Genomic DNA, 26,339 nt, shown 5'->3' on the forward strand with positions numbered 1-26,339 from the left:
TTTCGTAGTTCTCTCCAGATCAACAAGTGAAGGTAAAAACCAAAGCGATTATGTAAAAATAAAACGTAATATCGTTTATTGGTTACAAATGATCACGTAATACAGAACGCACAATATTGACGAGTCCTTAAAATCGTTAAGACTTACAACTAACAGCTCCTCACAACACGCACACTATTGCATACATAATAAAAATATTTATAAATGTATGTACAATGTACATATAATTTCATGTTCTCGGGTCGAAAATAATATCAGTTAGCTTACGTATAATTTCGCGAAAAATTGGCATGCGAACACTATTATCGGCTATCTTTGTCCTTAATTTTTTGTATTCCCGTCGTGTATCGCGCGCAGCTGAACGTCAGTTCTTCTAGAAAACATTATGGCAACCGGTATATACAATAAAAATTCGTCGCTCATTCCCGCAGGATATGATATGAAAATTCCTTTGATTGCTCTATAGTAGTAAATGCAAAAATTACGGGAATCGCTAGATAGCTTTCGTTACCGCGTTATCTCGCGTGTCTTTTATTCAATTACGTATAAAATTCGCTATACGAACGTCCGTATTATGCCGCTTGTTGATCCGAAGTTACGGTCAGTAGAATTCCGTGTCTGAACTGTGCTGTGAACCGCGGCCCTTGCCGTTCAAGTACACCTCCGACGTTTGCTGGATCGATGATTCAAGTACACCTCCAACGTCTGTAGAATCGAATGTTGCATTGTTTCGCACTTCTGTCCTATCGATAATTAACGAATGTCGCAGAATCATAATGTAAAACGTGTAGAGTAATCTTTAAAAACGCGTACGTACCGTGAGCAGCAAGAATGGTGGCCAAGCATCGTGCCACAGCTGGATTCGGAGCACAAGCTAACGCGGGCGTGAGTCCTTCCGCGTCAACGGCGACGACGCTTGCACCCAATTGTAACAAGCGCCGGGTTACCTGTAAAAAGACCAAGTCTCGTACACCTCTCTTACACAGTGAAACCAGTCGTTAGATTCATTCGTTGTATTCTTACCGTGACCAGACCATTTCTCGCTGCCAAATGTAACGGAGTTCTTTGCTGATCGTTAGTCATATTAATAATCGCGATACGTTCCTGTTCGTCGTGATCATTATTAAGCGTGTCGATCCAGTTCAGTAGCAGCGAAGCAGCAGCCGAGTGACTCCTCTCGCAAGCCAAATGAAGAGCCGTATTCTTATTGCAATCGACGGCACGCACGTTGGCTTTCCACTCGAGCAACAATTCTATGTGTTTCGAAGAAAATTAGTTTTTAATAGTACGACGAACGAAGTATAACGATTCGAAGAGCAGGACATACCGATAGCGCTACATTGGCCCGTGATAGCGGCGAAAAGGAGCGGTGTCCTACCCGAATTATCCGGAGTCTCGAGACCGGCTAACTCGGAACCGACGGAACTCAATATCAACCTCGCGCAATCCACGGACCCCGAACTGGCTGCAACATGCAAAGGCAGTCGACCACCTGGAACATCTTTTAACGCAGCCACTGTCTTCCCTCCAAATTTATTGATTAATAATTCGAGGCACTGCGCCGATCCTTGGTATACGGCGCAATGAACAGCCGAGAATGGATTACCTACGATCAGACAAAATGATTTAGATGATGCAGTGTGTGAACGATAAAATTGATGGAAGGAAGGAAGTAAGTGAATGCGTACCCTCCAACGATTCGATCACGTTTTGTTCCAACAAATACTCGACGCAATCCGCATGACCATTGTAACAAGCCCAATGAAGAACAGTGCATCCTTGATTATCCTTTATAGCTGCGGCAGCAGGATCATTATTGACCAATAAGCATAAGGCTTTCACTCTAAAAGAAAATTATATTCCATTCACAATAAAAATACTGGATCATCCCATAAATAATGCGAATATTTTTCCCTCTTGAAAATTATAAAGTAAATGAGTACGAGGTATACTTGCATTATTTACGGGATGGTCTGATTTAATTGTCGAAAATAAAAGAGAAACCAACTTTCCACACGCAGCGGCTAAATGCAACGGTGTTTTGCCATATATATCTTGTATCGCAACTTGTGCACCGTGCAAAATCAAGAAGTCGATCGGTTTATGTTGCTGCCAAATCACGGCACGAAATAGCGGCGTGTGTTTGTTCATGTCCGGTAGATTGCAATCCGCTTTATGCTTCAAAAGCATTAAAACACAGAAAACATGATTGTTCGCTGTAGCCAGCATCAAAGGCGTACGCTGCTTCGAGTCGTAATAGTTGATCACGTTCGGGTCCTCTGCATTTCTCAGTAAAAGCGAAAGACATTCTCTATGACCTCCCGCAGCTGCACAGTGCACCGGTGTACGTCTCGTAATAAAATCTTGAACCGACACGCGAACTCCATCGTACTTTAATAAAACATCAACGCATTCTTCGTGTCCTTTGTATGCGGCTAGGTCTAGTGGCGTTTTACCGGTCTCATCCCTCATATCGTTATTAGAAAATATGGTACAAAATGGCATCAGTAAGCTTAAAATTTCGCTGTGCCCGTAATAAGCCTGAAAATAGAATTATTATTAGTATAAATATTATTTTACTTATCAGGATAGAATCGTCCAAAATGTATTCAATACAGCAAGATGTAACGGTGTTAACGCGGGCAACGGGGGTTCTGGTTTTCCCGTTGATGACACAGTCAGTTGTTCAGGTGGACAGACTTCTAACAGAGCTTTCAACGCTAATTGATTTCCACCAGCTACCGCGTAATGAATGGTAGTGAAGTTTCGTTTATCGCGCAAATGAGGATCCGCTTTATGCTTTAATAAATACTGCACACATCTACAAAAAGCGACAGATTAAGCACGCGCGTTCAAACTTAAAATAACGAACGAATTACGTACGAAGTATTAGTATCCGTGGGTTTTGCTGCTGCGGCCAAGTGCAAAGGGGTCGCGCCGTCAATATCCTGCGCGTTGGCATCACTCCCGAATCCGATCAACGTGAAAACACAAAGATAGTGATCCTGACTAGCAGCATAATGTAGCGCCAGCCTGTTGTCGTTGTCAGTTAATCGGAAATTCGCTCCGCTGGATAATAATAGATCTAAACAGTCGACCGATCCTTTGAACGCCGCGCAGTGTAACGGTGTCCAGCCACCGATATCTTTCGAATCTATGCGGCGACTGTCAGCTTGTAACAACTTCCTACAAACCTGCGAATTTTATACACGAGATCATCGTGGAATTCAAAGCACGATCCACAGCGACAAGTTTACCTCGATGTGGCCGGCCAAGCAACTGAGATGCAACGGTGTGCGATGCTCCGTATTACGTGCTGCCGGAGACGCGCCATACTCCAACAAAGTCGTCGTTAAGCACTCATGGCCAAACCTACGGGAAGTGTCCGACTTGAACAAATGTTGGAAATGATCATCACGCAAAATTCGTTCCGTTACTTTAATTTACCAAGCCGCTACATGCAAAGCAGTATTGCCGTTCTTGTCCTCGACGTCCGGTGGTGCCCCGGCATCGAGTAAACTTTTCGATCGCGTGAATCTCCCGTGAATTGCGGACATATATAAAGGCGTGCGACCCCCTTCGGACTGAACGTTTATTCTCACGTTGTTTTGTAAAAGTACTTCTAAACAGTCGACACCATGGGTGCTGGCAGCTGCGAGATGTAATGGCGTTTGTTCCCGATAATTTACAGCCTCTATCCGAAAGATTGTTTTCATTAATTCCGCGATACGCGTAAGATAATAGAAAGCTAATTAAAGATTTTTAAAATCGCCTCACCAACGTTTGCGCCTTTGGCGATTAATTGAATAACAGCATCAGCATGGCCGTTTAAACATGCGATGTGCAGAGGAGTATTTCCATACACATTCTTCGCTTCGATATCGGCCCCCGAATTCATTAATATGTCCATACAATCTATGTTTCCTGAAGCTGCAGCCGCGTGCAGCGGAGTATATAAATCCCGATCCTTAACAAACAATATTCTACAGTACAAGAAACGAAGATTGAAACCAGCAGAAGAACATTAGATTACTTTTACATCCACGTCTGCTCCTTTATCAATAAGAGCTCTCACAATTATGTCATGACCCATATACGCTGCGAAATGTAAGGGTCTTCTGTCTTTTTTGTCAGAAACATTTATCGCACAACCTACTTGGATTAAATATTCTATCATTTCCAAGTGTCCATTATAAGTTGCATGATGTAAACTCGTTCTACCAGCTCTGCAGACACACAGAATTTCTTAAATCATACTAGAATCAGTTACCTGAAGATTATAATTGAAAGACACAAACCTATCTGCTACATTGATGTTTATTACGTGTGGAACTAATAATTCTACACATTTCATAGCATTGTTCGCTACAGCTACATGTAAAGGTGTCTGCCAATTCCGATCCCTACTATTGACTGCTTTGTGCCGTAACAAAACTTCTACTACACGGTGATTTCCTGAGCAACAAGCCCTGTGCAATGGTGTTAACCATTTTGTATCTTTAGCACTCGCGATAGCCCCGTTTAAAAGTAGGGCTTCTACGATTGCTGGATCTCCTTTGTATGCAGCTGCGTGCAACAGAGATCTTTTTTCCTTGTCTTGCCACTTTGCATCTTCCTCTTTCGACAATAATGCTCGTACTTCGTAAACATCTCCGAAAAATATAGCTTGCAGCAAAGGAAACTGCAAATAAATATAAATGCACTTTTCACAATATTGGTCGATATCACTTCGAAAGAATGAGATTAATATATTTCAAAAAGATGATTAATGCACGAGTATAACCTGTGATATCGTGGTTATGAACAGGGAAACTATTTAATAAAATATAATCATTTTAAGGAAATGAAACAACGTACCGCATCACGCAAGTCCTGAATATTCATAATTGATAAGTCTCCCTTTCGCTTCAATGAAATTCCCATTCTCTATGAAATTGTTTATAAAAAAAAGGATGTAGATCCGTGAGGGATTAGCATTAGCATAGTAAACGGAAGTACGTGTTGTATTAAAATTGAAAGGAGTATCATACAGAAACTATAAACGCCGTCACGAGAGTCCATAACTGCGAGAAGACCAGTTTTCGTGGTTTTCGTTCGTTCTGCGCATCTTTGTTCTACGGGGTGTCTGAACTGTTTGATCTGAAGTGTAACTTTGCCAGAGTCGACAACTTAATACAAAATGATTATAAACGTGTCAAGTGACATCGACTGGTCTGCTTTTTACATAAAGAGAGAAATAATTTATGGGTTAAAAACCAAATAATCGATGTGTACGACAAGCGTAATTGGCGTGGAAATTAAAAGTGTTCTGGATGTTTTAGCTGCAGCTGTATTGCAGGAACACGGACGGTGCTGCTCCGAGCTGCGATTGAAATAAGGCGTATAGGGACTGCGTTCAAAATCAGTAACCATGATTTCGCTTAGCACGCGAAATAAATAAATACTTTTTCTGTCGTCTATCCTTGAGAATATTTCCCTGCAACATATATTCTTAAAGATCTTAAGCTGATTTAATCCAAGTTCTATTATAGTCTGATCGGATAAAATTATTTGCACGCTGTTAATTAATTTATAATGGATGTCGGTCATTGCATAAGTCAGATGAAGGAAAAGAGGCGGCATGATTTTGATGAGAAATTCAAGAAGGATAATTTATTAAGCGTGATGCCATCCAAATTGAGATTTGCCTTCAATTACGATAACTTTCAAGTTCAAGAGAAGTTTATAAAAATTGCTAATTACTTCACGAGACCATGTCCTATCCAATTTTTACCATTAGAAACGAATTATTTCAAGATTAAGAACGTTGCTCAGGTGATAAAACCTTTCATAGTCGTGAAAGATTCTAAAATAGAAATAAAACATTTTAGAAGGCAATGCTTACTCCTGGTTCCGTTTTTAAGCTAAATATCTCATTTATACCGAATGAAAACAGGGATTATAATGACGTTTTAAAAGTACGCTATTTCGATGATCAAGAGATACAAATTAAAATCTTTGCCACGATGATAACGAAGTTTTCTTTGCCTGCTACTGTCAATTTTGGAGACGTACCGCTTGGTCGATCGTGAGTGAGTCTATTAATCCAAACACTCAGACGATTTATTCATCGTATTTTATTGTTAAAGGGTTCATTACAAAATTCCAATATGTTCTCACGCAGAGAAAGAATTTTCCTTCGCGATTTCAGCATGCAACACGAATTCGTGTGTTGACATTTATCCACGATTAGGTATACGCAGTCGATTTCATTTACCTGTCTATCTTCAAAGTAATATACACATTTTAATAATCCCTTAGGTCGCGTAAAACCAAGACAGAATCCGGTAGAAATTGCGGTAATTTATAGGCCACTTCGATACATGAGCATGAACTTCCAAGTACGAATATTCATCTCCGATTTATGCAAAGCTCCGCACGTTATCAATTTTTACGCGTACACTCGGCCGGGACTGTTGCGGTAGAAAAGTTTATAAGCAGAATCTCTCAAGGATCAAATTAATAAATAAGATACTATATAAATATGTAGAGAAGCATTGAACAACGTTGATTCGGAAGAGAAACGCAGGACGCAACAAAGAAGACAAATTATTTGGAAAGATGTGTCGTCACTCGTAGAGGAAGATAAATCTAAATCTTGTTCGAAAGAATTTCCCTCGAATCTTGAAAACACTCTGTTAAAACAATGCAGCCAGTTTCCCTTGTACAGCTTGCATGCTGTTAATTGTATTTTAAACATGAGTGTGCGAAAATCGTACAGTGCTCATGAACTAAAAGGTTGGACGTTTTTGAATATTTCTTCAGATTAGTAATGGACGTGTAAACAAGTTTTATTCGTTAAACAGGCCCGTTAGGCGTGTTCCTGTCGAGAACTGTAGAGCAGAAAGCACTGAAACAGAAGAAATTTTTAGTAAAAGTAGAAGAACGTTATCGAGAGAATGAGCAAGCGAAGTTCCATCAAAAGCCAAAAGTAGATTACGGTACTAACGACGAAGATGGGATTACTGAAATGAAACTGCAACAAGAACAGGCATGGAACGATTACACGAATTTGACGATGAATTCTGAGAGAAACGAACGAGAGAAAGTTGAAAAGTCAAGACAGAGGATATTGAGGGCTTCCCAAAAAGTACAGACGATATTCAATTGTACATTATCCTCGTTTCAACTCTGTTTATGTTTTTCTAGTATCCGATCACAGTTTCGGTATCCCGAAAAGAAGATCCACTTTTCCATTACTGTAAAATTCAGCTTTTCGTTCAAGCAGCCTACAAAGTTGTACTGAGAAATCGTTTGCTGAACGCGCTCGTCAAGTTACGACATCTAAAATCCCAGTCGATAAACATGATCGAGGAATCAATGGACGCCTGAAATATTCGTGTGATCAAAATCTTCATGGTTTTTGTAGATATGTAACTTAGCATTAAAAATATTAAATTGTGAGAAAATTAAAGTATCATTATTCCTTTGGCTTGATTATCATTACGGGTGACGTCATTAGTATGAATCCCGCTAAAAGTTAGGAAAGTTCCCGCGTATCTTTTCTGTTCACATGACATGTAGCTCGAAAATGAGAAGTTCATAATTACACAGCAAAATGTGTCTAATATTCGTGTCTTTCTGTAATCATACATACAAGAACGATGTTTTATTCAGCTAGACCGATTAGAATTGAATAGTTCCTATACCCTTTGAAGGGAATGCTATACCGATGGATTTGCGTTTAACTTTTAATTGTAATGGAAAAGTGAATTCGAACGATTGGGAAATAAACAGAAATGGTTTATTTTTACGCGGGGAAGTGGAGAACGTTTTGTATCCACGAGACAGGTTTCTAGCAAAGGAGGATGTACAGCTCTTTAATTATACCGTGCCTGCTGCCACAGCTCTGTTAGATTTGAAACACTTCGTCGCATGTATGAAGTAAGCAGCTCTTCTCTGGTTGTTAAAACGTAGCAAGAGCACTCTAATTCCCTCATTGCCCTTTCACAGCATGCAACTAAAGATACTCGGGAGGCATGAGACTTATAATCAGGTTCTCACTTCAAAGACTGACGACGTCGATTTTTATAACACAAGATGTACTGTATCTGAATTTATTTTATATGTCAGAATGTATTTAAACAGGTAGGTCAGTGCAGTTCTTAATGTCATCTCGTTGCAATTAGTGTTTCTAATGACAGTATGATTTTCTAGTATTAAAGGAGATCTTCAAGAATTGCAAGCTATAAATGAAAATATCCAAGAAGAGTTTAGCTCATTGTTTGTTACAATCAAACATTTTCTTGAGAGACTACATACAATTCCTATTGCTACGTTTCATTATGCATCTTCTAAATTAGGCAATCAGGTGTGTAGACGAATTTCATCCATGAATCTCATGTTCTGGACTAAATAAATTCTGATTATTACAGTGCAAACAAAGGGAATATCATATGTATCACATGCATATAGAATTAAGATGGTTCTTTATCTCATTGATGTACACGCACAACACGTATTGCCAATATTCGTTTGAAAACCAATTGATCGAGTTTGAAAGTTTGCTAGCAGCCATTATTAACGATTTAATTTATGTTTCATTAAAAATATTTGAAACGGTAAATGCATTTCTTCTCTGAGCATAAGATATCCAAGCATGTTTCTTAATGTTTCTTTATGTTGCATTTTAGATGCCTTTGATACAAGTACAACAGAGAACTCCATACAATTGTACCTGCGTTCGCGAGTTGTGGCTCATGTTACAAATATTTATCGATAGTTTATCTGATAGAATGAAGTCGAAGGTAATGGAATAAGGTTTCCCTTGTTAAGGAACACGGTTAAAATATTTGTACGTTTGTAGAGCTTCTGGGAGTACGTAAATGAATGCCTCAACGGACTGTTGAATGGGAATCTATTCAATAATCAAAAGGACACTGTGGCAGTGTTTAAAAATTCGGAATTATTCTGCTTGTGGATGGTGTACAATCTTTCACTTCTATATGGGTACGACAATGATGGATTATACTTAGGATCTCAATGTACAAGGGTATCTTGATTTTTCTTTCACGTTCCATTTACCTCCAGCGTTAACAATTATTGGTATCGTAATTGTATTATTTCAAGATCAAGCCTAATTATGAACAACTAGAATGGATTCTGAAGGTGTACATCTCTAAAGGCGGAAAGGACGGCGAGCGAGATGAAATCGATCAGGAATTGCGAATAATGATACCATTATTAAATACTATTGTTATTAATTGGTGGCAGCCACGAGTTTCGATCATTTCTCTCCTGTGGGACTGCTTTCATAAGAGATTAGATGAACCATTCTTATTACAAACTTTTGGTCCCTGGACATTATCTGTTGAGAAGTAGGTGTAGAAACGTATCTTGTATAACAAGTAGTAAATAAATTTTTCGACAGGAAAACTGCTTTGGATATCCTTAAGCAAGTGAGAGATAGAATTAATAACGCAGAGTGTGGCAAGGAATCGAGTTATGGAATATTTTTACGTTTGCTCGGTAAGTCTTCCCTTTTAACCATGAGTTCATTGTATTAATGAGAGATCAGTGTTAATTCTAATAATACATCGTAGGATCTTTTTTACGCGTAAATTATAACACTGATAAGAAACATTGGAATCAAATCAAAGGCCGCATCTACTCAAAATTTTCTAAGAGTAAAGTTCAAGAATTCTCGATAACTGGCTTGTACAATTTCATTTCATTGTTTCTAACATTGGCTGTTACTGCTGATACCGCGAACGTTGTAAGTCCCACATTTTATTATCTCTTACAAATCTTCCCCGATAAAATTAGTTCGCGCCTTCTTTCCAGTGTTCAGTGATGTTAGATCTCTTACCACTAACGAAAGAATATAATAATGAGAATAGTAAAAAGTATACTTTAATTTGGAAAGGGAAATTGGCCGTTCTCCAGCTATACGCCGAACTTAGATTGAACTTGTCAAACATAGCACCTTCGTACGTAGACACGGTATGGTATACGATATATCTTCATTATATGCATCATCATGTATCCTTACTTCTCATTGCACTTATAGGTAAATACTATATGTTGCCGCAAAGACGATACGTCTCATTTAATGATGAGTAGTTTTATCGATGTATTTAATTCAATTTTGTCATCGAGCACCTTCGAATTGGGTGAACATTTGTTACTTAGTGGATGGATTGATCGATATTTAGTAGAATGTTCAAACAAGATTATTGGAACGTTGACGAAAGTATTAGTGAATATTTTCGAAAGATGCACTTGTCTTAGTGCAACGTCGAACGGTGCAGAGCAGATGCTGGACGCATTGTGGCATTACGTCGCATCCAGAGTCAGACAACTTGTTTTTCATCCAGCTCTCACTACTGATAATTATCGAGACATTTCAAAACTGGCGGTTTCATTCACTTTGGAAGCATTGCGGAATCCAGCAACAGCAAAGAAGTACATGCATTCGGCTATGTCATTATTTCAGCATTTCGCATCGTCGGTAATTGTTAAAGATATAAGGTAATGCAATTAGATTATTTGTGGTGTTATGAAATGCATTACGCCAGATCTTCTTTGCAGAATTACAAGGCATTATCTATTATTGATACTTAAAGAGGAACAAGCGGTGATTAATTTAAGAAAAGGGCTAAAGAATTTTGATACAATTATTATACAAGTTAGTAGACAGAACTTAGAATCTGCTAAATAGTATAGTTAGCTTTAATGATGCAATTGTAGGCTTGGATAAAATGTTCCATCATCGGTCGCGATACGAATGGGAATGAAATAAAAGTTTTAGAAGATTACATATTAAAATTGAATGAAATAATAGAAATTTTCGACACACCTGGTGATGTTCAAGAGTTCATGGATAGCGACGAGTCCATTTTATTATTCATAATGTACTGCATGAAGAAACGAAATACGAAAGTAAGCGTTGCCCTACCAAAGAAAGTAGATATAATTTAAACGCTCATTATTAAAATTCTTCTCATTAGAATAAACAAGAAAAAATTCAATATGACACAAGGTGGAGGACATACTTTAGTCACTTAGAGAAATGGATTCTTGCTCCAATTACGGAAGAAACTAAAGACTCGGAATTAGCTTTCTGGATCTACAGATGTATCGGAACATTACTTCTTTGTACGTCTGTTATGATGTATTCGAAAGTGAGTACGTGCATTCGTTCAATGTAATAAGTCAAATTTTCTAATACGCGTCTCACTAATGCTCTTTTCAGAACCAACCGAATAATATCTACAGAACGCTGTTGAATAAAACGATATTATCAGTGGAACATTCTTATTTAAAAAACTTAGCGAAGAAAACGTTTTCTATGATAATCTTAGGGATGGAACCGCTCAATGTTAAAAGCGATATATCGCTTCAAGTACTGATGCGGGATCTTTTCGATCAGTACATGCCGTTATTAACAATGCAGACTGTTAATTTGAGTACTTACAAAGTGTCTGACTCGTTATTAAAATGTTTTAAAGACGCAGAAGCGGATTTTGTACGATTAATCTTCGAGATGTTGACATCGAACTTTTTTACTTTATCAACCGACAATATGATGCACAAACATTCTTATTTAGTACGTACCAACATTTGTTGTGTAATGATTAGATCCACAACTGTTTACGTAACTTTTTAATTATAGGTAATGGTGATTTTGCAAACCTTACTAAGAGGTGATAGGAACTATGCGTGTCACGTAATAGAATGCATTATTTCGATTTGTACATCATCCGTTATAGGATGTTACATAAAAGTCCATGATCATCATCCGCATAGACAGCAGACTGTCGATTTCATAAATAGTGTTATTCAAAACTCGTATTATAAAGAAGATGAGTCTTTACGGCAAGTATTTTTTTTATTAAAATTTAATCATTACTTCCAAACTGAAAATTCATAGAATCAATGATCGCAGGAATAAGTTTTATGGTGTCTTATCTAATTACCTCCCAAGAGCATTAATAATAAATCAGCTTGGCACTTTTGAACTTCTACGTTCAATTTTGCCAGCAGCGATCGATGTAGTGCGATCTTTATCACCGCAATTCGAGCGTAGCTTGAATGATTTGGAAAAGAATCGCCGTCCTAACGCGGCATCCTTCAGGTGAGGGCATCGTAAAGAACATGACCGATCTCGTACGTTCTCATTAAACAAATTCGTTCCGGTTTTAGATACTCCTGGAATCAGCTTCAAACTGTCATAAGAAATGGTGCAAAGAATAAGTGGTAAATTAAAAAATTTTATTAATAAATATTCAATAGTATCGTAACGACACCTTTTCACGCTACAAATTGATTACATATAAATTGCAGAAACGGATGATTGTAACATAATTGCATGTAATTAGCACTTATAAATTACTGATTTTAAAAAAACACAATACATGATTCTAAAACCATAATTCGACCAGTGCGTCAATGTAAAATACAAATACAGCGTATTGATTATTAAACCGTGGGCTGGGCCCAATCAAGAAAAAATCCATATCTTATAAAATTCGTAAAAAAAGAACAAAATTTTCTGTTTATTTTCGATGTGAATGTCTTGAACGATGATGTTTTATTGTAGTAGTTGTACTACCGGTTGGCGATCGTCATCCAATTAATTCGAAACGGGACACGGCTTTGCTGACAGCATTTCTTAAAGACAATTCAGCGTTGCTGTTCAATAACGATTCTAGTCTCTCAACGTAACTATCTATATTCTGCAACGTTGCACCTTCGTTTGTTCCTAAAGACGAAAAACAGCATAATGTATAACGCGAACGATACCGATTAAAACAATTATCGTAATAAATCGTACCTGGCAGAGCTACCGTGGCGAAACAGCCAGCTAGCTGAGAACGAAGCGAATCCAAATGACGCTGTAAGGCCTGATTTGTTGTACGTTGTTGGTTTGTTTCAGATTCCAAGCGATTCACGGCCGCGTGCAAACTATCCACGTGTCGTTGAAGCACCGCATTTTGAGCCTCGTAATCCGAAGTAGCTTTCCTCAATTGTCTCAACTCCGTCTCGCACGCTACGCGCATAAAGATTATGTAAATAATTGAGTATTAATACAGTTTTTACACGATACCAATTACGTGTGTACCTTTGTTATGATCCAAAAATTCCTCTGTAAAAATAGGTATATCGAAACCCGTAAAGTCGTTATCTTTATCTTGTTGAATATCCTACGAAAAGATTGGATTTTAATGAAAAAAGCAATTACGGTAAGTTGATAGATCATTAGAATCGAATCATACATTTTGTTCGGAACTTATATCAGTCCCGTTCCTTTCCTTTTTAGTTTCTTGCTGTTTCTCGGAAGACTGTTTCTCACTGAACAATCTGTACGCTTCCGTCTGTTTGTAGTCGCTAAATTCGCGATTATAACGTTCCTTATCTTGCTCAGCCGCATCTAAATACTGCTGTTTCTGATCAGCAGGCAGATTACTCCATTCTGACGCGAGGAGTTTTGTAATCTCGGCGAACGAGAGGGTTGGATTATCGCTTCTTACTTTCTCTCGCCGATCGTTTAGAAACCTGTTACAGTTTATTAGTCAGAGTATTAGGTATGCTTTTCATCATCGAGTGAATTGTAATTTTGTCTGTTCCTACCTAAAGTAGCCGGTCAATGGTTGTTTAGGGGCAGTGGCATCTCTGGGAGCTTTTTTCCTCTTTTTAGCTCTACTCGTTGTGATATTAGTATTGCTCACAACTACGGGAATCGCGTTACTCTTTTTGACTCCGTTGTCGCATACAGAATCAGGTGTTTTGTCTTCCACACTCGCCGGTGATTTGTCTAACAAATATGCATATAATTTTTAACGAGGGGGACAGCTTCTGGGATTGTAAGAATGAGAGAGCATACTTGCATGTTCCTCTGCTTCTCCGTTGTACGCAGCCTGTTCAGACCCACCATTGCTTTCAGGCATATCATTAACTGGTGTACTCTCACTCATTTTCGGCGATACACTGTTTCAATTCCGTTCTAATGCTTTTCTATTTGTTCTAAAAGGACCTCGCATCTCATTCTATCATTTCGTACGACAGACTCAAAAAAATTCGGCTAAACACGTTTCATACGGTAAACTTAATTATCGTAAAAAGTCAACACTGAAATTAATCTATTTCTCTGAAAACCTAATACGTGGAAATTCATTTAATTAACAAGATAATTTGGTAGGTTAAACGATGAGAATGCCAACAAGTCTAGTGCAACCGAACTGGTGAGAAGCGCGCTGCAACAAACTCCAACGAATCTTAGATTCGTTATTTACATCGTTTAATAAACGTTAACGATCTCTTAATGAAAAAAACGGAATATTGGTAAAAGTACATAGTCACAAAACTTGGTTGGCATAAACACTAAAGCCAAATTTTCATCGGAGAGATTCCAATGACGCTCGTTCGAATGCCGACAATTTTGGCGGTGAATGTCTAATAAACGTTTAGTCTCGGACGGTGTAACAAAGTGCCGCGAAACATGCTCGAACAATTACGTGACAGTACTAACTTAAATTGTTGTTAAACAATACACATGTGCTTGACAACGTTTAATATTTGTTTCATTTTGTTACGATCCGCGTCACTTGTGAATTCGATGTAGAAGAAGTAGGAGACAGCATGGAAATCCACGAGAATTCGATGGTTCTACAAAACAGCAGGTAGATCATTTCGACCGGCTCTTTAAAATGAATAAAATTTACGATGGTCGAATACGAAACAGATATTTTTAGTAACGTGACAGTGGCGGATTCGGTATGGAAATTTATCAACAGTCCTGTCATCGCGATATTCTCCGATTTAAACAATCCGACAGCCAAGCAAATGCTGTCCTCGTTGTTGGAGTCTATACTCAAAGGTTCAGCTACTCTAACAACAATTTTAGTACCACCATTCAGCAATGGGATGGAAAATGAAACGCTAAGACGTCGATATAGCGGTAATTTATTGCTCAACGAGTTAGATCGACCAAAGCATTGCAAGTAAAACGAGGCATTATGATTACAGCGTTTACTACGTGGTTGTTTGGGGCTATGTTCTATATAATAGGGAACCCTTTGAGCGATGAGATTTTGAATAACAGTATAGAAATCCAAGCTTGTATGCTCAGGATATTATCTAGGCATCATATAACAATGTTCAATACAATCAGCAATGATTACATGAATCTCCTTCAAGGTACATAATTAAAGCAATACGGTCTCTGACTGGCAGACAATAATATAATTTTTAATTGCAGAAATAACAGTGTTCTATAGAGTCAGTTCGAACGACGGAAGTATTACATTAACGAGGTTTAACACAGAAAGAGATATCATAGAAAATTTAGTTCTCCAAGCATTTCCACTTGTTGTAAAACATCCCGACATACCATTTGTACAAACTTCTATTCTCAAAGTAATTCACCTTCATTTCGTCTTCGTATTTTATATTTACAATCATTATTTAAACTCTTACTTCATAGATCATGAAGAAGACTGACATTTCTGGTTGGGACAAACAAATGTTTTATGAAACGATATTGAAAGTAATGACTGTCTCCATTCCAAGTGTAAAGTCCGTAGCATTAGATCTGTCTGCGATAATAGTAGAATCTTCATTGTATAGCAAACAGGTAATCATGGCATAATTGTTAAAAGATATTAGTTACTGTCAATATTAACTATTGAATTACTTCAAGGAAGTTGAAAGCTTGGTACTCTATGCTATCGATGCTGTTAAAGCACTTCCCATGTGGATAAATTTAGGTCTAATATCAGGGATGCAATTGAATCAATTTCTGTGCATATTTGTTCAGTTTATCGCATCGTGTCCGCTGTCTCAAAACAGCACCGAATTGTGCTTTAAAATCATTGATTTTACTGTAAATGAATTAAAACGTTAGTTGACAATATGTGAGTGTTTTTAATTAATCTCTTCACTACAAAACATATATCATATAAATTGTATTTAGGTCAGGATGTGAATTTTGACGCAGTGAATATAATGAAAAGAACAGTATGTAACAGAATTCGACAATATTTTACCTTGGAACCAAGAATTTGTACTACAGACGAGATCAAACGATTCATTTCGTATTCCGATTTCTGTCCGGTACGTAGCAGTTCAAGAATTATAATGAATTCTACCACGCTTTATTACATTAAAATCATTACAGGAGTTCATTACTGTATACGCACACTCTGTTATTAATATTGCGCACACAGTCAGTGCGGATATACCTAATTCATGGAATCTAATGAAAAGCGAATTAATGACTGCATCGCAGAAGGGAAAATTTGAAACGTGTATGCATATTTTAAAGGCCTCGCGTATTTTGCAATATTCGTTGAAAAAATTAAATATGCCAGCAATTTTGTACCAGACCGAATTGGACGCCGTGTTGAAGACGATATTAGAGAATTTAAATTCCGGACAATGTCGGAATAAGTATATAACTTTCGAGAGTTTAATTCACATGATGGCTCATGAGGAATCAAACAAAGACCTCATTCAGAAGATATTGATGTTACCATTTAATGATATTCCTGCAGATATAATCAATGATTCTGCGAAAGAAATTGTTATGTCTGTTGATACAGCTATAAAATTAAAATGCATCGAAGTTTTATGCGAATGTGGTAAAGGAATAGAACTATTACAGTCATTGAATTCATGTATAACAACTCATCAAATTGAACTAACAGTAGGAGTTGTGGAGTGAGTAAATTACGTTCGAAGCTCACGATTGACTTATGTCTAAATCATGTAAACCATTATAGGAATAGTTTTCTACTTTTGAGAAATGGAAAATTGAAGGATATTTCAAAATACGTTTTGGAACCGGCGTTAGAAATAGACAAATGCGAGGTTCATGAAGCACTCGTAGTCGTTTTAAGTAAAATAAGTTGCTGTTTGTCAGGACACGCGAATCTCATAAGGTAAATCTTCCTTGCATCACTCATTATGTCCAGAGAAAATAATTAATTAAATAATTGGGAACAGGGAATCGGATAATACAAAGTGGACGGTACAGTGCAGACATTGTACGAATGTTTCTGAAAGCAATCTTCCTGCTTACGTTTCAGAGGAGTACGACAGTATTCTCAAAGTCTATTTTACTTTATTGTCTTCACCCTTTCCCTCAGTATGCTTATACGTATCTGAGAATATCCTTGCATTCTCGAACCACATTATATCATTTAATAATAACAACGTAGCAAAGATGTGGCTGCCGTACATGGAAGATGAGAATCCTAAAATTCGTTCAAACATTTCTACGGCGATAAAAGGGTTGCTGTTAAATAAAATAAACATCGAATCAAAGTCCGTAGCATCTATTGAAATCGAGGTACCGATCGGTTTAGAGGAATTTGTCGAACTATGTATCAGTACTATAGCAGGTGCGCTTGTGAACGCTTTAACAAATTCGAATCACTCCCTACACAAGACCGTACTCGTGACTGCAAGGAATTGTGCAAGGTACGTGTAAATCTGTAGTACTTAACTACATCCGATGCTAATCGACCTATAAACTCCGCTTCGTTTTCAGTGCTCGGCTGCAGATTATGGAAAGACGAATTTTAAATATATTCTTTATATCTATATTACACGGGGCATCATCATCAGCAGCTATAGCGTATGCGACCATCACCTACAACGATATCGCCAAGTCTTTGAATGTTACTCCAAAAGTCTTGTACGTTAGATACAAGAAAAGCTTTCTTAAGGTATATACAATATATCTTTAAAAAAATCCGAAAAATTCCAGAGTACTAAAAATTCCTTTTTATTTTAGTTGATAATGCATTATGCCGTTCACAATTTTATATATTATTCTTATAATATGGCAACGTCCGTGCATCGAATTGCTAAATGTATCGGTTACGAAGGATCGCGTCAATTACTTCGGAGAGACGGGCATTACGCGGTTTGCTTTCTACTCCCGATGATCATTGAACTGCCCACTACGAAGAGTTTGCTGCGCGATGTAGCCGATTTGATCTGCATGGACGAGAAACAAATGTTGAAGGAATATTTCCCACACATATGCAGTTATGCTTACTTGTATTTGCCTCTTGTGACTAGCACCGAGTGCTTAAGATTAATCGCGAGGAACACGGGGACGGAGTTATCAGTCTTGATGCGACAATCGTTTATGGGCATATTCGAAGAACTGATGTTAAACTTCCACCAGTCTCCGGAAATGGTAGTTGGATTATTAAAGATTATATCGGAGTACGATAGCAGCCTGGAGAAGAATTATATCGCTCAAAAAGGAATCAAATCATATATAAATTTGCGTTTACACGGCATATTAGTTAATTTTGATATAAAACTTGGATTAAAATCGGATGAAGACACGCAGCAGTCAGCGCTCAACTCGTTATCTGAACTGATGCGATTTATGGGCGCACAATACTTGACGCCTTTGAGGTACAAGATCTTAGCTACACTACGGACCGCGCTTGGATTCAAGAAAGTAGGATTTGGACCTCTCATATGTGACGCATGGAACGCATTCGTTCACAATGTAGCTATGAAAGAACTTGGTCCACTGCTACCGACGATATTCGTTTCCTTAATGCCGTTATTGAATGCACACCATGAAAAAGTAATTACTATGCTAAAGTTTTTAATCGCGACGTGCCACGAAGAATGTCCGGATCACATCGCTGAATTATTCTTTATAGAGGATATTAAACTCCCCGATGGGATTTCGAACATAATTAAAGCACAGATCTTGCAAAGCAGACCCAACGGCTTCGAGCCAAATTTGAATTTATGGCTTAAACGTATAATCCACGAAACGGACGAAGTGAGAGTCAAGGCTCTTGTACACATGCAAACGTTTTTAGCAGAGAATCGTAGCCAATTGAACGAGATGATTTTGAGCGAAACAAATATTCATCCGATGATCGTCGAGCTGATGCATACTTTATTAAGTGGGTGTCAGCACAAGGATGAATCCATTCGTTTATTGTACGGTGAATGTTTAGGAGAATTAGGTGCCATTGAACCAAGCCTTCTACCTCGTCACATTATTTCTAGAGACGACAGTAAATTTATCGCTAACATGAACGATGAATTCGGTTGTGCCATGCTTGTCGAATGTGCGAGAGCGTTTCAAATGCAGAAGAGTAGTCAGAGCATGGACTGTTTCTCGCTTGCGATCCAAGAGATCTTAAAAGCCTACAACATCTCGCCGAAAGGTAGGAATTTAGATTTATGGGACAATCTGCCTGCGACTATGAAACAGATCATTACTCCTTTCTTAACTTCGCATTATAAATGCGCGACCGTAAGCGATGATAAAACGTTTCCCCATCCGATCTACGGTTCTGAGGACGGTTCTTCGGTAGAAAGTTGGGCTTACAATTGGCTTTGCAGTATGTTTAAGAGTATAAAAGATGAAACTCTTAATACCGTGCTGCACGCGTGTAAACTAGCATTTAAGCGAGATATAAAGATATTATCGTTCTGTTTACCGCACGTTGTAACGTACATCGTAACGAAGGGGACTGAAGAAGAATCGGCAAAAATACGAGAAGAGATGTTGACGATCATCGATCCCAGGAAAAAGCCGACACTCGATCCGGAATTGTCACGGCATAGGCCACTTAGGCATACGAACAGAGTAAAAGTAGATAATACGAGAATTTCGGAAGAAACAAGGCGCATACGTTGTGCTCAAGTATGTATAGTATTAATCGTAATAAAAATCTTACCGTTCGATTAATATGATTATCTTCTACAATTTTCGAATAGATCATATTTTCAGTATTAGATCATTTACAACGATGGCTTTGGGAGCAGCGATTAATCCGGAACAACAAATACGAAGCGCTAAAAAGTGAGTCGACTCAAATCCACGTTACCGTGAATTAATAGAATAATTATTTTATATTGATCCAGATTTTTGCAAATCGTTGAATGCGTTAGTAGTGGCCGAAGGGTGTTATCAATCCCGAGAATATTACAGAGCATTGATGTATTTGGAGCAACACATGTCTTCTTCTAATAAAGGACTATCGGAAGCGTTAGAAGGCAATCTACTCGCTGTAAGAGCAACATTAACGTAATGGTAACGAACCAGTTTGTGAATTATTCTGTTTGTTGTAGAATATATATGCGCAATTGGACGAGCCTGACGCCATATCCGGTATATTAGTTACGCAGGATCATACGCCTACGATACAGCAATTAATTTTAGCTCACGAAGTCAATGGACAACTGCAGGTACAACCATATTCTCTTGTCAATGTTCATTTAATATAAATGACATTCGTGGAACATTTAGGATGCAGCTACTTGTTACGAAAGATTGGCTCAAAAGGAAATGTTGAACGATGCATATTTGCAAGGGATGATTCAATGCTACTTACGACTAGATCAACCTTTCGTAGCGAAACATATCACCGAAGGATTCTTGTGCAGTAGACCGGAGTTAGAGCCATTGATGATGGAACACGAGCCATTTTGGAATTTAGCAGATTTTAGCAGGATCGACGATGGCTCGCAGAAAAATATAAAGCACGTACTGCTTGAAGATTTAAAGAAAGGCATCAAACCGGACTTATCGGGTATAAAAAAGAATTTAGTTTCGCTGCTGGGAGATGCATCGCGTCCAGGAGCTTACCAACAAAGCTACTCGTACATCATGAAGTAAGATTCATACTCAAATCGTTATAAATACCACGTGATTCTTAATATATTGTATTGAATTGAACAGGTTGCATATACTAAACGAGTTTGATAAAGCAGTCGCTACTATGTTAACTAACGTGGAGCAATTGCCGATGATATTCGATGAATGGGAGACACGTGGCCAGCTCGTTCGTGCTTCGCGTGGTGTCGAATTCGTGTTGAGTATGCGCAGGTCTACGTTAGATTTAGCCCTCCAGTTGCAAAGAGAGACTCAAAACACGGAGAATACGGTACTCAAGCAAGAAATCGGCAAGATTTGGCTAAAGAGTGCTAAGATAGCAAGGAAGTACGTATTGCTTTATGCAATTTATTCGATCGTCTTGTTTCACTATCTATAATTCTACGTTTTGCCAGGAGTGGATTGTACCAGCAAGCATACATGTACATCTTGTCAGCCAGCGATATATGTTCACCGCAACAACTTTACATAGAACAAGCTCAACTGTACTGGCAAAAAGGTTGCCAGGAGGATGCTTTGATAACACTGAAGCGGTGCTTCTCTAATTGTTTTCAACCAGCTACGTTCTACAAAAGTTTACCGACGGGAGAACGTTTGGAAGAGAGGAAGCAATGCGCGAAGGTCTGTATCCAAGGTTACATCTGTAATACATCATCTAACGCTACCAATTTATTTTAGGCGAAATTGTTGTACGCAAAATATAACGACAAAAGGTTGAACGTGGATACCGATGCTAATATATTTAATTATAAAGAAGCTATCGAAGTATGGAGGGAATGGGAGAAGAGTTTACTATTCTGCGCGCAATACTATGAGTCCGTTATAGACAAAATGCCCGACGAAGAAAAAGACATAAGGGGACGGTAAGCACGAGTCGAATGATATCTTGAACAGAAAATAATTAATAATTAATAACATATTTAGAGATATACAAGTGCACACTATGAATTATTATGGGAAGTCGCTTCAATACGGCTGCAAGTACGTTCATCAATCTATGCCGAGAATGTTGACTATCTGGTTGGATTTTGCTTCCCGTGCATCACGATCATGTACGTCTAATAGCGGGCTTAATCAGGAACAGAAATCCCGGCAAGATGCGTTATTAAAAATGACTAAGATAATGGGTAAGCATATTCGATGGTTCGCGTGAAACTTTTTAGTGAAATATTAATTTCGTTCTCGCAGAGGTGTATCAAGAGAGACTACCGATATTCATATGGTTGACGGCGTTCAGCCAGCTTGTATCCAGAATATGCCATCCCTCCATCGAAGTACAGAAGACCATTTGCAACTTACTGGTGAAACTGATTCACGCATATCCTCAACACAGTTTATGGATGATGGCTTCGGTTATTAACGTAAGTTCTCAAGTACCAGCGATCGAATAATATATTGACGGACAATTTTCCTGCAGTCCTCGAATCCTGCGCGTCAGAGACGATGCCAAGAGATCCTCGGTAACGCAAAACTCAAAACGCCAGAAATGACGAAACTGATTACAAACTTCCATAAATTGTGGCAGCGACTAATCGAATTATCGAACAAAAATATTTCAGATGTGAGTTAAGTAAATTTCATTTATTTCATATCTTTTATACTTGTCTTTTTTTTATTCAGGGCATTACGAATACTTCGGTCGATGTTTTATCGAAGAATCTTCTTCATTTGCTTTCGAACAGGGATTTGAGAATAATGATACCAACAACGAAATTCAGGCAATTACATCTCCCATCGAAAGGAATGCCGCTGGAGGATCATAATCCATTTTCCTCGTAAGTAAAAGCATCGTTTATTAAGTATTTAACAAAGATAGCACGATTCCTTCTATCTCTAGAAATTGGACGTATGTAACGGGCATAGAGAACAACGTGGTCATCATGCCGTCCCTTCAAAGACCTCGACGCATTACGTTAAAAGGATCAGATGGCAAGAAGTATCTCTTTATGTGTAAAGCGAAAGACGATCTACGAATAGATTTCAGATTGATGGAATTCAACGATATCGTAAATAAATATCTGCAAAATGATCCGGAGTCGCGGCAAAGAAGACTGTACATTCGGACATACGTAAGCGTTTATATTGGAAAGAACAACGTTATACATATGTTACAACAAGGTCTTCTCGTGTCGTAGAGCGTTGTGCCTCTTAATGAAGAATGCGGTTTGATAGAATGGGTGCCGAATTTAGTAGGCTTTAGACCTATCATATTGGGTTTATACGAAGAAAGAAATATCAAAATGTCGAAAAGAGAACTCAAAGCTTCACTGTGTGGTAAGTATAAAAATAAGTCTTAGATAACTATAAAGTTCTTACTCGTATGTTTCACATCAGCTCTGAGAGATCCGCTGGAAAAGAAGAGGAAGATATTCCTGGAACATTTACTTCCACGGCATCCTTCTGTCCTCGGAGATTGGTTCCGTCTCACATTTCCCGACGCGTACGGTTGGTAAGTTTCATGAAATGAATGATGATGGAAATGAAATGAAATTAACGGAATATACGTGAAACGACTAGGTACGAAGCACGCACGGCTTATATTAGAACCACGGCAGTGATGTCCATGGTAGGATACATTCTTGGACTCGGGGATCGCCACGGAGAGAACATACTATTTGATTCTAAGTGCGGAGATTGCGTGCACGTAGATTTCAACTGTTTATTCAATAGGGTACGTAAAATATACACGGAGACCATGAAATTGATTCATTTTTATTCGACAAAATAAGACTAGAGGCTATGTACACGAAGATATTTTCTTTACTATCAGGGAGAGTTGTTCGAGTGGCCGGAACGTGTGCCGTTTCGTTTAACGCACAATATGGTTGATGCCATGGGGCCGTTAAAGATCGAGGGTCCATTTAGGCGAGCCTGTGAAATCACTATGAGGGTCCTGCGACAACAGAGTAGCACGTTGTTGAGCGTGTTAACACCGTTTGTGTATGATCCGCTTGTAACTTGGAATAAAAATAATATCGGCGAAAGTGGTGAAAAAACGAACGAGAAGGTAAGTTACGAATTAATCGAAAACGACCATTTCTTGATGCCATGATGTACTTCAGGCCGTGGAACACATCAAAAATATAGAGCAACGATTGAAAGGGTTAATTAGATATCATGGAAAAAAGCTAGAGAACATTGCTTTGAATTTGAGCGTTGAGGGGCAAACTAATCATTTGATTCTGGAGGCAACGAACGTAGACAATCTCTGCCAGATGTACTTCGGATGGGGCGCGTACATATAAGCGAATCTTTTATTCTAAGCTTTTCATACGAACCAATCAAGCTTCTGATTCGAAGCTTCGAAGCATCGCGAAGTATGAAAACGCTGTGCTGAGTATCTGTAATTGTAAATTTGGTCAACCGATAAATTCAGTCTGCCTCGGGCAACAGTATTTAGTAAAGTGTACATATCTTTTTATGTGATTTATACAATAAAATTGTTACCGCCGTGAAATTTTCCAAATGCATCACATATATTTTTCCTGCAGTGACAAAACTTGGCTTCTGAGAACGTAAGATGATCATGCGTATCTCGTGCTCGACGAAATTTGGTAATTGCCACCAATCTGTAGAATATGCAGCTGTACTTATACTGAAACTCTATCGTAATGACGATTACTGTAAAGAGGGATGCTATCATTGTGAATCTGTATTATATTCACCTCTCGAATCAATATATCACCGGGGAAACAGAAGAGTAATAACTGGAAAAAGGCCACTATCAAATGAGACGCGAATTTGATCATTTTCGATTGTTCCGTTAACGTCTAGGATCAAAAGGTATAATCAATTTTATAGTTAGCATTTCTCCTTAATTCGATACTGTACTTACTATCGATACTTGAAACCCGACGAAGCATATAAGAAGACTGCTGGCCATTGTTTGTAAAAAGAGCATTGGATGAAAATTCTTTTCCATATTATCGCAAAACCGGAGTACCGTTTGATGATGTTTAATTACATGTGCCATTTGAATTTTTACCTCATATAAATTCGCGCTTATGTGTTGCGAGCCATTTTTTGAACTAGTTACCTACAAGTTGCAATCATCTTTGATTAAATGGTCACGTTCATGTAGAAAACATCACGTACATCGTGAATGTATGAATCGAGCTGCTGTATATTCTTTCTGACTACCGCGAAGTGTCCGCACGTGTGAAGTACCGCAGTCGCGATTAAACCATCAGTTGCAAGCATGATCAGGCAGCAAATGCTTGTTGCCAGCATTTGAGATACATACGCGATCTGTACACTTACAACTTGAAAATTATAATTAATTACAATGGGAAGGCGGAAGAAAGCTGTACCTCATAGCAGGGGAACTTGTAAAAAGTCGTAGGATACGTAGCAGCAAATGGGAAATTCTTTACGGTGACATTATCGGACTCCTGATTTTGAAATAAGACATCGATAATAGGTAAACTAAAGAAAAATACCAAAGCATTGATCATCGAAATAAAGTATCCCTTTGTAATCATTTTAGCGTATCTAAACATATAATTTTTGTTGAGAATCTAGTACGATAAACCAATTATAAGCCACATAGCATTGACATTTATTTACGTTGCATATTCCTCTAAATATTTGAATGTATCGGCTTTAACTATCCTCCAATAATCCGTTATCATGAACTCGATAAGAATCGCCAAATTATCTCGGTTGGATATCCAAATGATAGATTTTAACATAGCGAGCAAAATGGTAAGTAGAGTTGATCTAAAAAATGATTACGAAAACCGGAAGGTACTTTTACACATTACACTTTCATTTATGGTTTAAGAATATTCTACCCTATTTCCATAACTATATTTAGATCACTCCAGTTAGCATAAATCATCATTATCTGTGGTATAATAATGAGCATAATGCAACTAATACATATAAAGTATCTCGTGATACTTATTGGATAAAATCCAACGAATTTTAAAACTAGTTGATTTATAAAGATATAATTTTTTATATTCATTTTATCCGGATAATATCAATTTTCGATAATATTAATTTGAACTTAAATGCCATGCTTTTACTCATCTCCACTTTCATTTAACATCGTTGTGTTCTTACCAGAAAACCACTTTTAAACCGAGGGACATTACAATTTTAACACGTCTAATTGTCAGCGTAAATTGTTAAGCGCCTAATAACACGTTTGCTTTGTAAAATACTTGGAAGACCCGATCATACACTAGAAGTATATAATCACGCGAGCTATCATTTATGGAATATGGGCAGTTTCTGTTGAAATTATTTCCCTGAATCATAATTTATGTACCGTAAAATGACAAGTGGAAGCTTCAGAGAAGAACTATACACTTTTTCTTTACGAGGGATGATTGTCTCTGCAATTAAAGTCGATTCTGGTAGGAGGGCATAATAGACGATGGAAGAAGAGCAGTCGTAAAATTTCGAAGACACAGCCCTTTACTGTAAGTTTTTATAAAAATCTTCGTACAATTCTTTATACAGTATTTCTTACAAAATTTTATTGCATTCGTATGGTGCATTCATAATAAATAGAACTTTCAATCGCGTCCGACTGCGTATTTTACAAGTTGTTATATAATACGGCGCATAAGTAAAATATATACTTATCCGTCTCTTAGGTCAATGTTCGGAACACACTTTAATTAAAATTATGAAAGAAGAAAAGATAAAAAAATCTTTCGTGATTGCGTGTATCAGACTTAATTAT

At 37.9% G+C, this 26,339-nt stretch overlaps 5 protein-coding genes across 19 annotated transcripts; 2 read left to right on the forward strand and 3 right to left on the reverse strand.

Moving 5' to 3' along the window:
* Nucleotides 1–53: 53 nt before the first annotated feature.
* Nucleotides 54–11,137, reverse strand: LOC108627933 (serine/threonine-protein phosphatase 6 regulatory ankyrin repeat subunit A). Of its 5 annotated transcripts, XM_026815762.1 has the most exons (16): nucleotides 11,034–11,137; nucleotides 10,838–10,932; nucleotides 4,858–5,476; nucleotides 4,299–4,681; nucleotides 4,034–4,226; nucleotides 3,778–3,967; nucleotides 3,448–3,694; nucleotides 3,258–3,372; nucleotides 2,884–3,194; nucleotides 2,617–2,821; nucleotides 2,009–2,541; nucleotides 1,689–1,843; nucleotides 1,328–1,606; nucleotides 1,024–1,253; nucleotides 818–947; nucleotides 54–738 (listed from the first exon to the last, which is right to left on the reverse strand). In XM_026815762.1, the coding sequence occupies exons 3-16, from the start codon at nucleotides 4,921–4,923 to the stop codon at nucleotides 602–604; spliced, it is 3,174 nt and encodes a 1,057-aa protein (XP_026671563.1). In that variant the 5' UTR covers nucleotides 4,924–5,476; nucleotides 10,838–10,932; nucleotides 11,034–11,137; the 3' UTR covers nucleotides 54–601. The 5 variants fall into 5 exon arrangements, with proteins under 5 accessions (XP_026671563.1, XP_017885028.1, XP_017885030.1 ...); XM_018029539.2 differs by lacking the exons at nucleotides 10,838–10,932; nucleotides 11,034–11,137 and having other exon boundaries at nucleotides 4,858–4,926; nucleotides 5,031–5,790; XM_018029541.2 differs by lacking the exons at nucleotides 10,838–10,932; nucleotides 11,034–11,137 and having other exon boundaries at nucleotides 54–705; nucleotides 4,858–5,694.
* LOC108627835 (protein MMS22-like) lies at nucleotides 7,391–13,091 on the forward strand. Its single transcript, XM_026815760.1, has 19 exons — nucleotides 7,391–7,923; nucleotides 7,993–8,127; nucleotides 8,197–8,350; nucleotides 8,415–8,600; nucleotides 8,673–8,786; nucleotides 8,846–9,031; nucleotides 9,109–9,356; nucleotides 9,410–9,507; nucleotides 9,582–9,754; nucleotides 9,823–9,981; nucleotides 10,049–10,509; nucleotides 10,570–10,666; nucleotides 10,729–10,920; nucleotides 10,989–11,162; nucleotides 11,234–11,587; nucleotides 11,654–11,856; nucleotides 11,927–12,115; nucleotides 12,184–12,237; nucleotides 12,917–13,091. Coding segments are annotated over exons 1-19 (3,390 nt in total). The 5' UTR covers nucleotides 7,391–7,711; the 3' UTR covers nucleotides 12,918–13,091.
* On the reverse strand, nucleotides 12,232–14,362 carry Hmg-2 (High mobility group protein 2). Of its 2 annotated transcripts, XM_018029361.2 has the most exons (6): nucleotides 13,865–14,357; nucleotides 13,612–13,795; nucleotides 13,257–13,536; nucleotides 13,103–13,184; nucleotides 12,815–13,030; nucleotides 12,232–12,742 (listed from the first exon to the last, which is right to left on the reverse strand). In XM_018029361.2, the coding sequence occupies exons 1-6, from the start codon at nucleotides 13,953–13,955 to the stop codon at nucleotides 12,606–12,608; spliced, it is 990 nt and encodes a 329-aa protein (XP_017884850.1). In that variant the 5' UTR covers nucleotides 13,956–14,357; the 3' UTR covers nucleotides 12,232–12,605. The 2 variants fall into 2 exon arrangements, with proteins under 2 accessions (XP_017884850.1, XP_026671570.1); XM_026815769.1 differs by having other exon boundaries at nucleotides 12,232–13,030; nucleotides 13,865–14,362.
* A 61-nt stretch (nucleotides 14,363–14,423) lies between these two features.
* On the forward strand, nucleotides 14,424–24,227 carry LOC108627834 (serine/threonine-protein kinase ATR). Of its 7 annotated transcripts, XR_003389526.1 has the most exons (30): nucleotides 14,620–14,660; nucleotides 14,733–14,938; nucleotides 15,007–15,177; nucleotides 15,239–15,396; nucleotides 15,464–15,613; nucleotides 15,680–15,878; nucleotides 15,953–16,092; nucleotides 16,157–16,698; nucleotides 16,761–16,919; nucleotides 16,984–17,460; nucleotides 17,531–17,708; nucleotides 17,777–19,672; nucleotides 19,747–19,831; nucleotides 19,894–20,039; nucleotides 20,101–20,217; nucleotides 20,279–20,643; nucleotides 20,711–20,971; nucleotides 21,040–21,265; nucleotides 21,323–21,507; nucleotides 21,569–21,771; nucleotides 21,833–22,005; nucleotides 22,062–22,205; nucleotides 22,265–22,419; nucleotides 22,482–22,713; nucleotides 22,780–22,918; nucleotides 22,979–23,093; nucleotides 23,162–23,315; nucleotides 23,415–23,651; nucleotides 23,707–24,050; nucleotides 24,136–24,227. XR_003389526.1 is itself a non-coding variant. In XM_026815747.1 (29 exons), the coding sequence occupies exons 2-29, from the start codon at nucleotides 14,824–14,826 to the stop codon at nucleotides 23,887–23,889; spliced, it is 7,305 nt and encodes a 2,434-aa protein (XP_026671548.1). In that variant the 5' UTR covers nucleotides 14,424–14,660; nucleotides 14,723–14,823. The 7 variants fall into 7 exon arrangements, 6 of the variants coding, with proteins under 6 accessions (XP_026671548.1, XP_017884843.1, XP_026671549.1 ...); XM_026815747.1 differs by lacking the exon at nucleotides 24,136–24,227 and having other exon boundaries at nucleotides 14,424–14,660; nucleotides 14,723–14,938; nucleotides 23,707–23,889; XM_018029354.2 differs by lacking the exon at nucleotides 24,136–24,227 and having other exon boundaries at nucleotides 23,707–24,101.
* Nucleotides 23,391–25,689, reverse strand: LOC108627582 (odorant receptor 13a-like). Of its 4 annotated transcripts, none has more exons than XM_026815767.1 (9): nucleotides 25,438–25,689; nucleotides 25,211–25,363; nucleotides 24,955–25,069; nucleotides 24,740–24,892; nucleotides 24,480–24,680; nucleotides 24,310–24,414; nucleotides 24,092–24,247; nucleotides 23,923–23,985; nucleotides 23,391–23,537 (listed from the first exon to the last, which is right to left on the reverse strand). In XM_026815767.1, exons 1-8 carry the CDS (start codon nucleotides 25,611–25,613, stop codon nucleotides 23,926–23,928), a joined length of 1,119 nt encoding a protein of 372 aa, XP_026671568.1. In that variant the 5' UTR covers nucleotides 25,614–25,689; the 3' UTR covers nucleotides 23,391–23,537; nucleotides 23,923–23,925. The 4 variants fall into 4 exon arrangements, 3 of the variants coding, with proteins under 3 accessions (XP_026671568.1, XP_017884380.2, XP_026671569.1); XM_018028891.2 differs by having other exon boundaries at nucleotides 24,955–25,135; XR_003389527.1 differs by lacking the exon at nucleotides 23,391–23,537 and having other exon boundaries at nucleotides 24,092–24,213; nucleotides 24,955–25,135.
* Between the last annotated feature and the right edge of the window lie 650 nt (nucleotides 25,690–26,339).

The sequence above is a fragment of the Ceratina calcarata genome, unplaced genomic scaffold (genome assembly GCF_001652005.2).
Source record: "Ceratina calcarata isolate Rehan_Ccalc_2016 unplaced genomic scaffold, ASM165200v1 scaffold48.2, whole genome shotgun sequence".
Classification (NCBI taxonomy): Eukaryota; Metazoa; Arthropoda; class Insecta; order Hymenoptera; family Apidae; genus Ceratina; species Ceratina calcarata.

What these genes read in the sequence shown, in the direction of transcription:
- LOC108627933 (XM_026815762.1), bottom strand. Translation starts at nt 4,923, where the DNA reads ATGGGAATTTCATTGAAGCGAAAGGGAGACTTATCAATTATGAATATT. An exon ending in AACATCAATGTAGCAGATAG is followed by an intron (nt 4,227 to 4,298) that starts GTTTGTGTCTTT and finishes GTGTGTCTGCAG; the next exon opens with AGCTGGTAGAACGAGTTTAC. An exon ending in CCCACGGATACTAATACTTC is followed by an intron (nt 2,822 to 2,883) that starts GTACGTAATTCG and finishes CGCTTTTTGTAG; the next exon opens with ATGTGTGCAGTATTTATTAA.
- Hmg-2 (XM_026815769.1), bottom strand. Translation starts at nt 13,955, where the DNA reads ATGAGTGAGAGTACACCAGTTAATGATATGCCTGAAAGCAATGGTGGG. An exon ending in AGAAGCAGAGGAACATGCAA is followed by an intron (nt 13,796 to 13,864) that starts GTATGCTCTCTC and finishes CATATTTGTTAG; the next exon opens with ACAAATCACCGGCGAGTGTG. An exon ending in ATTTTTGGATCATAACAAAG is followed by an intron (nt 13,031 to 13,102) that starts GTACACACGTAA and finishes TTATGCGCGTAG; the next exon opens with CGTGCGAGACGGAGTTGAGA.
- LOC108627835 (XM_026815760.1), top strand. Translation starts at nt 7,712, where the DNA reads ATGGATTTGCGTTTAACTTTTAATTGTAATGGAAAAGTGAATTCGAAC. An exon ending in CACCTTCGTACGTAGACACG is followed by an intron (nt 9,982 to 10,048) that starts GTATGGTATACG and finishes TTGCACTTATAG; the next exon opens with GTAAATACTATATGTTGCCG. An exon ending in TGAAGAAACGAAATACGAAA is followed by an intron (nt 10,921 to 10,988) that starts GTAAGCGTTGCC and finishes TCTTCTCATTAG; the next exon opens with AATAAACAAGAAAAAATTCA.
- LOC108627834 (XM_018029354.2), top strand. Translation starts at nt 14,620, where the DNA reads ATGGAAATCCACGAGAATTCGATGGTTCTACAAAACAGCAG. An exon ending in TACTGTAAATGAATTAAAAC is followed by an intron (nt 15,879 to 15,952) that starts GTTAGTTGACAA and finishes AATTGTATTTAG; the next exon opens with GTCAGGATGTGAATTTTGAC. An exon ending in AGAGGAAGCAATGCGCGAAG is followed by an intron (nt 21,266 to 21,322) that starts GTCTGTATCCAA and finishes AATTTATTTTAG; the next exon opens with GCGAAATTGTTGTACGCAAA.
- LOC108627582 (XM_018028891.2), bottom strand. Translation starts at nt 25,613, where the DNA reads ATGAATATAAAAAATTATATCTTTATAAATCAACTAGTTTTAAAATTC. An exon ending in TATTTAGAGGAATATGCAAC is followed by an intron (nt 25,136 to 25,210) that starts GTAAATAAATGT and finishes TTATATGTTTAG; the next exon opens with ATACGCTAAAATGATTACAA. An exon ending in GTGATATATTGATTCGAGAG is followed by an intron (nt 24,248 to 24,309) that starts GTGAATATAATA and finishes TCATTACGATAG; the next exon opens with AGTTTCAGTATAAGTACAGC.